The sequence below is a fragment of the Aquarana catesbeiana genome, linkage group LG02 (genome assembly GCF_042186555.1).
Source record: "Aquarana catesbeiana isolate 2022-GZ linkage group LG02, ASM4218655v1, whole genome shotgun sequence".
Lineage (NCBI taxonomy): Eukaryota > Metazoa > Chordata > Amphibia > Anura > Ranidae > Aquarana > Aquarana catesbeiana.
In genome coordinates, this window is record NC_133325.1 from 162596010 (window position 1) to 162609126 (window position 13117).

Sequence of the window (13117 nt, forward strand, 5' to 3'; positions counted from 1 at the left end):
AGACCAATGAAAGCTGCATTCTGATTGGTTGGGTACTGCACTTTACCCACCGCCCATTTTTACTGAATAAGCCTGGCAGAGGTAAACTAGCAGGATGTCAGTTCATGGACACAACTGTGCATGGACATTCAGTAAACCAAAGTGCAGAAACCCATAAAAAATTAGCAGGACTCATGTTTCACCCATCTGATTTAAAGAGGACTGGTATTTTGCTCATAGAAAAGCATATACATTTTTCTTCAATCCCACACTGGTATGTATACATATACACATCCATACACACCTGCCCCCCTCCCTCCCTCCCTCCCTCCCTCCCTCCCTCCCTCCTTTTGTGCACAATACCTGGGGGTTCCAGGTACGGGGATCCCGCATCAAATTCGCAATAGTGTGAACCCTGCCTAACTCCACTTTTGTTGAGAGAAAAAAAACATTCCCCTCTGGGTGATCTATGTACATTGCAAGTGTTTGTAGCCATGTGCAAAGGTAATGGAAATGTGAGTGACTTTATAATTATCAATCAGTTGCTACACTTGCAGGTTTCTAATGAGGAGAGTAGAGGATCCAAATCCCTTTAGACATTTCCCTTTGGGCGTATCTCACCAAAGCTTGCCGGGGATGCCCAAAATCTGACTTGCATCTTAGTGCACACTTCTGGGAAAATCTGTGAGCCAATCACACACGCAGGAAATAATTTTTTTTTTTTTTGGGGGGGGGGGGGGTTTGTTCAGAACAGCCTCAGAGTGCCACACTGCATTATACAAAAAATTGCAGAGCTGCAGATTGACAGGTAATTTTAATAACATTCAATTAAGATAGGACTTGTATCTCAATTGTATATGCTATATTGTTTTATTTTGCACCTCTTCCCCCCACAAAAGTGGAGTTTACCCTTTAAATACAGTTTAAAAACTGTTTTAACTATCATGTGTCCCTAGTAAAAATAACTGATCTACTGGCAGGCTCATAAAATTTACCATAACTATGTTACAGTGGGACTGCTGTTAATGCTACTGACAAAGTGCATCATATAAGTCATTTATCATCTTGCCCATTGTTAACCTTTAAATAAAAAAGGCATGTGATTGCTTTGAGTATTTGCGTGTTGCACTTCTCTACTATAGAATGTAGTGCTAATAACGAATTTCTCACGAGAAGTACTGGTAGTTATAAGTATGAAGGTTAAAAGACATACATTCTTGAGCATCAGTATTTAGTCACCCTGAGTATTGTAAGGCTGTATCTACCAAATGACTCTTATTATCTGGGTTATAGACAAGCTATATAAACAAAGCTCATACTATAAGCACAATAGGAAAGGTGGCAGGGCTCTGGTTTTATTGAAGATGTGGAACCAAAAGGATTGTCGTTCTGTTAAATCTGGCCCAGTTAAATAAATGTAGAGCTAGCAATCAGCATCATGCATGCAGCTAGCCACTGAACAAAGCTGCCATACTGCGTCTGTACAGTTAAGACTAAGTGCATGCATATGGATTAAGGGCTGGTGTTGATGGCCCTTTTTTCCCCACTTCAAAGTGGGGTTTTCATTACGGTACAAGTTTCTGGGAGCACAAAACCCACTTGAAACAGGTGAAACGGAGGTCAAATGCGCCAATCAATGATCTCAGAAGTGTTTTAAATGGATACCAATCGGCAGAAGCTCAAAGACTGTTGACACAGACTGTTTGCATTGCAGTGCTCTCTATACAACAAATGATCTTGTGTACTAAACTGTACTAGTCTTTAGCCCCCCCCCCCCCCCCCTTTCTTTTTTTTAACTTTGGTGCAGAGGAGTTTGGACCACAATACACCATTTATGTTTAGAAACCAATAGAACATATAATGAAAGTCTGCAAATTGTTAATTCAAGTTGGTTCAGTCAGTTGAGAAGATCATAACCAAGACATGCCATTTGTTTGGTCCCATTTGTCCATGTCCTCCTTTCAAGTACTTGTCCAGGTAAAGTGAGATCCTACAAATAGTTTCACAGATGTAAATGAAGTAGTTTAACAACATCTGGCTAGAATAAAAGTAAGAAACCCCTCCATAGTGCACACTTTGTCATCATGTCCCAGTCTTTGAAGCTGTAGCAGAGGGAAATATTTAGGCTATCACTGTTCATGTTTTGGAGAACGATCAATCCTTCAGGGACTGGTGATAGTTTGTAGATAGAAGGACCATGCTGTGCAACAATAAGGAAGCCTCAGACACTGTAAAAGGGAAAACACATCTCAGTATATCTATAGGTTATTACTTGCTTAAGGAAAACATGACAGTATTAATATATAGCAAAACTGATACTTATTGCTGCAAAGTTTAAATTGTCTTAAGACTTTACCTACAAAAACATAACAGGTAAAAGGCAAAGTTCTCGGGACACAAGCAGCATTTTTTTTACTGGAGCATGTTACTGGACGTATTTGTTTCTAGTGTTCTTTGCCTAAACAGACTCATCCCTGGTTGCATCAACAAAATTGACTGCTTTTTTTTTTTTTTTAATACATAGTCGATAGTGGATCCATGACCTTTTTATACTACATTTAAATCTTAATATTTGTATTAACTGCACTGCAGACCCCCTGACAGTCTGTACAGCAATGTGGAAAGCTATTGCATCCCTAGTCAGCCCCCTACTGGCTGTCTTATCACACTATCCCTGTAATGACAATCTGATTTAGGTTTCTCACCTTGAAATATATACAGTGGGGATGGAAAGTATTCAGACCCCCTTACATTTTTCACTCTTTGTTATATTGCAGCCATTTTCTAAAATCATTTAAAAGTTCTTTTTTATTTTCCTCATTAATGTACACACAGCACCCCATATTGACAGAAAAACACAGAATTGTTGACATTTTTGCAGATTTATTAAAAAAGAAAAACTGAAATATCACATGGTCCTAAGTAATCAGACCCTTTGCTCAGTATTTAGTAGAAGCACCCTTTTGATCTAATACAGCCATGAGTCTTTTTGGGAAAGATGCAACAAGTTTTTCACACCTGGATTTGGGGATCCTCTGCCATTCCTCCTTGCAGATCCTCTCCAGTTCTGTCAGGTTGGATGGTAAATGTTGGTGGACAGCCATTTTTAGGTCTCTCCAGAGATGCTCAATTGGGTTTAAGTCAGGGCTCTGGCTGGGCCATTCAAGAACAGTCACGGAGTTGTTGTGAAGCCACTCCTTCTTTATTTTAGCTGTGTGCTTAGGGTCATTGTCTTGTTGGAAGGTAAACCTTCGGCCCAGTCTGAGGTCCTGAGCACTCTGGAGAAAGTTTTCGGTCCAGGATATCCCTGTACTTGGCCGCATTCATCTTTCCCTCGATTGCAACCAGTCGTCCTGTCCCTGCAGCTGAAAAACACCCTCACAGCATGATGCTGCCCCCACCATGCTTCACTGTTGGTACTGTTTCGGGCAGGTAATGAGCAGTGCCTGGTTTTCGCCACACATACCGCTTAGAATTAAGGCCAAAAAGTTCTATCTTGGGCTCATGAGACCAGAGACTCTTATTTTGCACCATCTTGGAGTCCTTCAGGTGTTTTTTTTAGCAAACTCCATGCGGGCTTTCATGTGTCTTGTACTGAGGAGAGGCTTCCATCAGGCCACTCTGCCATAAAGCCCCGACTGGTGGAGGGCTGCAGTGATGGTTGACTTTCTACAACTTTCTCCCATCTCCCGACTGCATCTCTGGAGCTCAGCCACAGTAATTTTTGGGTTCTTCTTTACCTCTCTCACTAAGGCTCTTCTCCCCCAATAGCTCAGTTTGGCCGGACGGCCAGCTCTAGGAAGGGTTCTGGTCGTCCCAAACGTCTTCCATTTAAGGATTATGGAGGCCACTGTGCTCTTAGGAACCTTAAGTGCAGCAGAAATTTTTTTGTTACCTTGGCCAGATTTGTGCCTTGCCACAACTCTGTCTCTGAGCTCTTCAGGCAGTTCCTTTGACCTCATGATTCTCATTTGCTCTGACATGCACTGTGAGCTGTAAGGTCTTATATAGACAGGTGTGTAGCTTTCCTAATCAAGTCCAATCAGTATAATCAAACACAGCTGGACTCAAATGAAGGTGTAGAACCATCTCAAGGGTGATCAGAAGAAATGGACAGCACCTGAGTTAAATATATGAGTGTCACAGCAAAGGGTCTGAATACTTCGGACCATGTGATATTTCAGTTTTTCTTTTTTAATAAATCTACAAAAATGTCAACAATTCTGTGTTTTTCTGTCAATATGGGGTGCTGTGTATACATTAATGAGGAAAAAAAAAAAAATGAACCTTAAATGATTTTAGAAAACGGCTGCAATATAAGAGAGTGAAAAATTTAACCACTTACCGACCGCCGCACGATGCTGTACGTCCAAACTTTGAACTGGGACATCGTTGTTATGGCAGCAGCTAGCTGCCATAACTCCGGTATCCCCGTTTTCGTGCGGCGGTAGGCTTTGAGATAAAAGTGGTCCCTGCAGCGGATTCGCCGCCAGATCACTTTTAAATCGGTGGTGGGAGAGGGGGCCCCCCCGCCGCGATCTGGTGCCCTCCACCGCTTACCGCAGCCGTCGGTAGCGGCGGAGGCGATCGCGTCCTTCTCTGTGGTGTGCCTGGAGACAAGTGAGGCTAAGATGGCACCCACTCGTCTCCATGACACTGCTGGGCGGAAGCGACATCAAAATGTCACTTCCGTCCACGCCTCTTAAAAGGCACATTTTTTTCAATGTCATTTTTTTTAAATGACTTTTTTTTTTAAATTGCATTTTAGTGTAAATATGAGATCTGAGGTCTTTTTGACCCCAGATCTCATATTTAAGAGGTCTTGTTATGCTTTTTTCTATTACAAGGGATGTTTACATTCCTTGTAATAGGAATAAAAGTGACACAATTTTTTTTTTTTTTAAAACAGTGTAAAAATAACTAAAATAAATAATAAAAAAATTTTTTAAAAACCCCCCGTCCCTACGAGCTCACGCGCAGAAACGAACGCATACGCGAATAGCGCCCGCATATGAAAACGGTGCGCAAAACCACACATGTGAGGTATCACCACGACCGGTAGAGCGAGAGCAATAATTCTAGCCCTAGACCTCCTCTGTACTGCAAAATATGCAACCTGTAGAATTTTTTAAACATCGCCTATGGAAATTTTTGTGGGTAAAAGTTTGATGCCATTCCACGAGCGGGCGCAATTTTGAAGCGCGACATGTTGGGTATGAATTTACTTGGGGTAACATCATATTTCACAATATAACAAAAATTGGGCTAACTTTACTGTTGTCTTATTTTTTTATTCAAAAAAGTGAATTATTTCCAAAAAAAGTGCGCTTTTAAGACCGCTGCGCAAATACAGTGCAAAAAAAGTATTGCAACAACCGCCATTTTATTCTCTAGGGTGTTAGAAGAAAAACCATATATAATGTTTGGGGGTTCTAAGTAATTTTCTAGCAAAAAAAAAAAAAACGGTTTTAAACATGTAAACACCTAAAATCCAAAACGATGCTAGTCTTTAAGTGGTTAAGGGGGTCTGAATACTTTCCATCCCCACTGTATATTTATTTTTTTCTCTTTCATAAGCTATTTTTATTTATAGTGCTGATACTTTATCCTCAGACCATTAGAGCCCTTTCACACTGGGGCGGTTTGCAGGCGCTATTGCGCTAATAGCACCTGCAAACCGACCCGAAAGTGCCGCTACTTTCATTCCAGTGTGAAAGCCCCGAGGGCTTTCACACTGGAGCGATGCACTGGCAGAATGGTAAAAAAAGCCCTGCCAGCAGCATCTTCGGAGCGGTGAAGGAGCGGTGTGTATACCACTCCTTTACCGCTCCTGCCCATTGAAATCACGGGTGGGTGGGAAATCAAGCGCGGGTATACCGCCGGCAAAGCGCCTCTGCAGAGGCGCTTTGCGGTGGTATTTAACCCTTTCTCGGCCGCTAGCGAGCGTTTTACCGCCGCCGCCGCCCCCGCCCCAGTGTGAAAGGGCTCTTACAGACAACATTGAATCAGTCATATTAGTCACTGTTCAAGAAGGAGCGCCCCTATCCATCATTTCCACAAGCATATACAGCAGGGCAAATTTAGATGGAAGCCAATTAATCTATTAGAATACTGAGGAAACACAGTCTAAGTAATGTGTGGGAATGTAGTACACTTGTTGCAAATGCGGCTCTGTAAACCAAGGGTCCTAGCCACCTATCTGCTCATTAGTTAATTTCCTCTTCGGCTGCATAATCAGCTCAGCCACTGATATACGTGTAAGAGAAATATATGACAGCTGCCTAATAATAATAATTAGGCCTAAATTTACATTAACAGGACGAGCTTGATTTCTTTAAGTACAGTGCCTTGAAAAAGTATTCATACCCCTTGAAATGTTCCATATTTTGTCATGTTACAACCAAAAACCTAAATGTATTTTATTGGGATTGCATGTGATAGACCAACACAAAGTGGTGCATAATTGTGAAGGGGAAGGAAAATGGTTTTCAGCATTTTTTTTTTACAAATAAATGTGAAAAGTGTGGCCTGTATTCAGCCCCCTTTACCTTGATACCCCTAACTAAAATCTAGTACAGGGATCCTCAAACTACGGCCCTCCAGCTGTTGCAGAACTACATTTCCCATGAGGCATTGTAAAACTCAGACAATCACAGACATAACTAGGCATGAAGGGAATTTAATTTCCTGAACAACTGGAGGGCTGCAGTTTGAAGACCCCTGATCTAGTAGAACCAATTGCCTTCAGAAGTCACCTAATTAGTAAATAGAGTCCACCTGTGTGTAATTTAATCCCAGTATAAATACAGCTGTTCTGTGAATCCCTCAGAGGTTTGTTAGAGAACCTTAGTGAACAAACAGTATCATGAAGGCAAAGGAACACACCAGACAGGTCAGGGATAAAGTTGTGGAGAAGTTTAAAGCAGGGTTAGGTTATAAAAAAAAACATCCTGTCCTTTGAACATCTCATGGAGCACTGTTTAATCCATCATCCGAAAATGGAAAGAGTATGGCACAACTGCAAACCTACCAAGACGTGGCCATCCATATGACCTGACAGGCCAGGCAAGGAGAGCATTAATCATGGTAACTCTGGAGGAGCTGCAGAGATCCACAGCTCAGGTGGGAGAATCTGTCCACAGGACAACTATTAGTTGTGCACTCTGGCCTTTAAGGAAGAGTGGCAAGAAGAAAGTCATTGTTGAAAGAAAGCCAACAAAAAGTCCTGTTTGCAGTTTGCAAGAAGCCATGTGGGGGACACAGCAAACATTTGGAAGAAGGTGCTCTGGTCAGATGAGACCAAAAGTGAACTTTGGCCTGAAAGCAAAACGCTATGTGTGGCAGAAAACTAACACTGCACATCACCCTGAACACACCATCCCCACCGTGAAACATGGTGGTGGCAGCATCATGTTGTGGGGATGCTTTTCTTCAGCAGAGACAGGGAAGCTGGTCAGAGTTGATGGGAAGATGGATGGAGCCAAATACAGGGCAATCTTAGAAGAATTCCTGTTAGACTCTACAAAAGACTTGAGATTGGGGTGGAGGTTCATCTTCCAGCAGGACAACGACCCTAAACATACAGCCAGAGCTACAATGGAATGTTTTAGAGCAAAGAATATTCATGTGGTAGAATGGCCCAGTCAAAGTCCAGACCTAAATCTAATTGTGAACAGCAAGTTTCTTCTTCAAATCTTGCCACAGATTCTCAGGATGCTTTCCATCCAATCTGACAGAGCTTGAGATATTTTAAAAAGAAGAATGGGCAAAAATGTCACTCTAGATGTGCAAAGCTGGTAGAGACATACCCAAAAAGACTTGCAGCTGTAATTGCAGCGAAAGGTGGTTCTGCGAAGTATTGACTCAGGGGGGCTAAATACAAATACAAGCCACACTTTTCACATACTTGTAAAGTTTTGAAAACTATTTATCATTTTCTTTCTACTTCACAATTATGTGCCACTTTGGGTTGGTTTATCACATAAAATCCCAATAAAATAAATTTGTAGTCAGAGTCTTCACTTGGAAATGCGATATCCTACCAAGACCAAGCGCCTTGGCCTAGCTGGTCAGTACACCTAAAAGGAGGGCAAAAAAGACACGAAAGTAGGTGTGATAAGAAAGCTTGATGAAGGGTAGGTAACAATCCGTCTAGTAGAGTAGCGAATGCCTGGATGGCTTCAGTATACGGATCCGGTATGTATCAGCTATAACAGGAGGAATTCCAGCATCCCATGAATTGCTAAGGGACCCCCTGTTTGGAACCTGCAAAACTGCCCAGAACCCAAGTAAATGCCCCGTAAATGATTTGGATTAAGCCTAATTCCTAAAAAAAACCACACAGACATAAGAATGACCTGCTTGTAGTGAGAGGATACGTGGGATAAAGGGAGCAAGGGCTGACCCGAGGCGCACCCGCAAAATAATTGCAGAGGATCAAACACTTCAAAAAGGGACACCAGTTAAGTAGCTCTGTAAAATTCCCAAAACCCCCCCCCCTATTCTTGGTATAGGGAATTTGAGAGGGCGAGCCGCAAAAATGGATGAACTGACAGGAGTTTGCAGGGGTCTGAAGTGCTGGACACCTATTAGATATGCTTGATAGTGCTGGCGGATAAGGCCAATACACTGTGGCAATATGCATCGAAAGCCAGAGTCAGGAACCTAGGAATCTTCCAACCCCCTGATCCACTTCATTAAAAAAAAATGAGGCTATGGCCAAACCCCCCGTAACACTGAGCTCCCTGACCAACCAGTCCCCATGTGACTGTAACTGCCAGTATTGGACAAATAACGAACTAAATGCTCAAACTAAAAGAAGGGGTTTCCCTAAGTGGACTTTACAGGCAACCATAAAAGAATATATATGTGCAAAAATTATATAAAAACAACAATTTTATTTAAACATGATTAAAAATAAAATGAAACATTGATACTCTAGTTTGTTACAATACAATTCATTATTATCATTATAGATGAAGAATTTTTTGAAAAGACCTCCTTACACCCAACGCGTTTCAGGATACGGTATAGTCCTTCAGGGGTGTAACGGAAGGAGGAATTCATATAGGATTGAATGAAAGGGAAGATTTTCAACGTTGCGCAAACTAGGGCAGACGAAAAACTTCCAGGGGGGCCAAAATCAGAGGCGACTGAAACACTCCGAGAGCCCTGCTCATGGTTGTGGAATAAACATGGATATACCATTCCAGACACACAGAAAACTGGGCCCGCATGATTAGAGTCGGGTCATGCTTCTGCTTGTAACCTGACAACCGAGTCGGAGTCCTAAAACAGGGGAAGGAGACTTTATCCTGAGGAAAAATTCTCATGGCCCGATTCATCATACCCAAAAATGACACCCCCCTTTGAACAGGCTGGGGATCGGACCAAAGATGAATGGTCTGACTTATCCAACAAGTTCGCCAGGCAACCTTGCAAACAAGGAATTAGAGCAGAGAGTGAAACCAAAAATAATTATGATTTTTGGCCCGGATCTACCACTTTGTGGGCAGTCAGGGGACGTTGGCTCAGCACCCACCCTGAGAGAGAGACTGCAGATCCCTTGCGGTAACCAGGGTCTTCACGCAACAGGAAATCAAAAAATGAATAATCCCCTGACCCCCATGTAGTTACCCAAAATCCAATGGAGTGCTCGGCAAAGGTGTCAAATAAGCAAGGACTGCTTTTGACCCGAAGGTTAACCTAGTGGTGAAATGACATTTGCTCCATTTACCATGCCATACCAGTGGGCGGGCCTGATGGAAGTTGCTTCAAAGCATTGGTAATATCAGCTGGATAGGCAATACCCACCCCTAACTGCAGAAAGTGCTGAAATGTCAGGTCCACGGACAAGCACTTCAATGAAAAAACTTCCGTGGGAAAGAAGACAGCCAAAATGAAAAAAAAAAACTATATCGGAAACTTGCCACTGGACACCCCGGTGGGCCGACCCTCCACCTTCAGAACGATGGTGAAAAAAAACCAGACCAAGCACCCCTTAGAAATTACTGTTCCCAGTAACTTATCGATAATGAAAGCATGACTGTCTGCTGAAGCCAAGATACTACATATGAAAGAGACTCCGACGAGATAGTGATGAGGCCCGTGTGAAGGCTTACTGAAAAATTCCTCCAGCAGGGGCTGACTGAAGACAGGGGATGGGAGATTCCTACACAGCCCCTTTCAAAGAAACATTACTTGGCTCAGACATATTGAACCAGAAGGCTTGACAAGACCGGTAGACTTAGGGGATGCCGACCTTGCCTGCAGGAATGTAGGAAGAGCAGGAGCTGGGGATGCGCCGACACCCCGCTTCTAACCGAGCGAGCTTCGATCACCTCCATCCTGTCTTGCAACCGTAACAGGCCGTGGAGAGCATATTTAGCCAACATGAATCTGAGTTAAAGAATAATGCCCAGAACATGTTCCATGCTGGTGGATGGGAGTAGCTGGGACAGAATTGGAAAAAATCCGAAGCTCCCTGCCTTCCCGGCTGAGGCCAGGAAAGGAAAAACCCCTGTGAGGAAGCTCCACTGTGAGCTTAAGTATAGACCAACTCCTTAATGACAGGGTGCGACCATGCTCTGAATCCCACGTGGAGTTGAAGGGATAAACGTGAATTAGTCACTTCTGAAATGTGCGGCATGCCCAACCTAAGGAAACACAAACTAGAAAGTGACAACAGACAACCAGACATGAGAACACCACCCCTAAGTACGAGGACGTGAGCAGTAATGACAAGACCACAGCGCATTAATGAACCTGATGACCCTCATGACCCTCACCCTAGTGTAAGTGAGCCCAAGTAACCTGCAGCGCAAAGACAGGTAATTAAAACTGAACACTCAGGGCTAGTGTACCCACAGATCGTGGTGGGTAGTCGTACAGGTGTAATGAAATGAACGGGCATCATATGACGTATGGTATACGGGCGAGAAGATTGTGATTAACAATCATTTAAAGACGAAACCTCAGCCCATAGGATCTGTCATGTCTACAGATTCCTGAGATGTGAGCACTAGCCAATTCAACCCAGGTATACAAAGAAACCTAAACAAAAGGTACGATGAGACATGAAAAACAAATGAAACGGCTACCGGTGTATATGCCGTAACTGCATGTCACCGAACTGCTATGACAGAACCCGCTACAACAGAAATGCTATGACAAATTGCATTTATCGCAAGAATGACTGACAGTGGAGCCGAGTCACCAGCCAGCCCCCCCCCCCCCCCCCTTTGTTATCCTTCCAGCCAGAAAACATCTGGCAATCAGACCTCACAGCTTGCAGAGATGACAAGGGACAGATGTAAATATACGCGTATACAGTATACATGGCGTGTAGCTCAGTATAGATGGGGGGGGGGGGGGGACATCAGTACATACACGTATATTGCACACAGTATGCAGTGCAGTAATCTGTGGCCACAGCTCCCCCTCTTCCCGTGACCCACGCTGCAAGGAAAGCCCAGACCTGGACTGCAGAAGATGAAAGCATAAATTCACCCACAACAGGGGCGCTAGAGAACTATGCATACAAGCTCCCCTCTAAAATCTGACCACACACACACACACACACACACACACACACACACTTCCAGCATTAATAAAGGGAGAAAATGGCATTATTGCATTACTGCAGTATTTGTTTTAAAGCCAAACCAGAGGGCAGAGAAATTACGGTTGTGGTGGAACTGCAATCTTAGTGGTGATCTCCCCACTTAGTGCCTAAAGGTTATAAAGCCCATATCAGTCTAAAACAAAACCATAATTGTGGTTGTTCTTACACCTGAAACAATTTTATCTGCTTTGCATCTATCATTTCTCCAATTACAGAAGGACAATATATATTTATTTGACAGCATGCGTTTGACTTCTCCCGGATCTCCAGCAACAGAGCTGGCTACTCGGTCCCCCTCCCCTTACTCCAATGCCCCAGGAATGGATGGTAGTGGGCAGACCCCCCTGTCACACCCCCCCCCCTCTGGTAATGACAACCGAGCTATGGAAGGAATCAGACACAGGCCCCCCGCACCAACCAGAACTGTGAACAAAGGGAGAGGTGACCGCCACGAGTCTCCTGTAGCCAACCGCGCTGCCGCTCTGCAAACTGGAAGTGACGTGGACGCCCTGTGAACCCGGAAACGACATCAGCTGTAACCCTGGAGACGAGCCGATGGAGGATCAGACAGAGGAGGAGGGATATATACCCCTGGACTCCTCCTACAAATACAGGCTAGCCTCCGACCAGCCTTCTTACTTACCTTTTTGGTTGTCACATGACAAAATGTGGAAAATTGCAAGGGGTATGAATACTTTTTCAAGGCACTATATACAACAGGGTCTTTACCTTCCAATTTTCCAGACAGTTGGATCCAGCAGCTTAACCACCTTCTGCAAGCTTCTGTACCAAGATTGGTAGAATTTAGCCCTCTGAGGTAACACGCCTGCAATTGCAGTAGGCAAAGACATACAATTATCACATGCAGCAGAATAACCAGTAACAATTATTCCCAGAATACCACTAAATTATCACATGCAGCAGAATAACCTGTAACACTTATTCCCAGAATACCACTGCACCACTTTTTTTTTTTTTTAAAGGAACCTGTCTGGGAGCAGGCAATGCTCACTTTTTTCAAAGTACATGCTCATGGACAAGTTAACTTTATCCTCGCTGCATTACCAAGCAAGTCACTGACCTGAAACAAGCATATGCATATATCTGGTGTTGAGCATTTAACAAATGTACCCCACCCACCATTCTATACTACCACATCACGTTATTAATTGGCCTGTGAATCTGAATACCTACAGTGGGTATAGAAAATAATCGACCCCTTCTAAAATGATCACATTTTGTTGCATTGCAGCCTAAAATGAAGACAGTTTGTTTTATCCAGCTGTATTTACTCTGTGCAACTTATAACAGCCAAGTGAAAGATAGAGCACCAAAAGGTGGTTCAACAAAATACTGACACCAGGGGGCGATTTTTTTCTCCAACTCAGTGATTCTGTTTTTAGCTTTTTTTAAAAAAATTTCTGGCATGTTGGTGTTCTATCTTTCACTTGGATGTTATAATTTGCACTGAGTAAATACAGCTGGATAAAACAGCTGGATAAAACAAAAACTGTG

The 13117-nt window shown here is 43.2% G+C and overlaps 1 protein-coding gene across 3 annotated transcripts in view; it reads right to left on the reverse strand.

Moving 5' to 3' along the window:
* Nucleotides 1–547: 547 nt before the first annotated feature.
* Nucleotides 548–13117, reverse strand: part of LETMD1 (LETM1 domain containing 1) — a 64239-nt gene continuing 51669 nt past the window's right edge. For all 3 annotated transcript variants that reach the window (XM_073613715.1, XM_073613714.1, XM_073613716.1), the window contains exons 8-9: nt 12332–12428; nt 548–2207 (exon numbers count right to left, since the gene is read on the reverse strand). In XM_073613715.1, coding sequence (XP_073469816.1) covers nt 2134–2207; nt 12332–12428 — 171 coding nt within the window. In that variant the 3' untranslated portion in view covers nt 548–2133. The remainder of the gene's footprint in view (nt 2208–12331; nt 12429–13117) is intronic.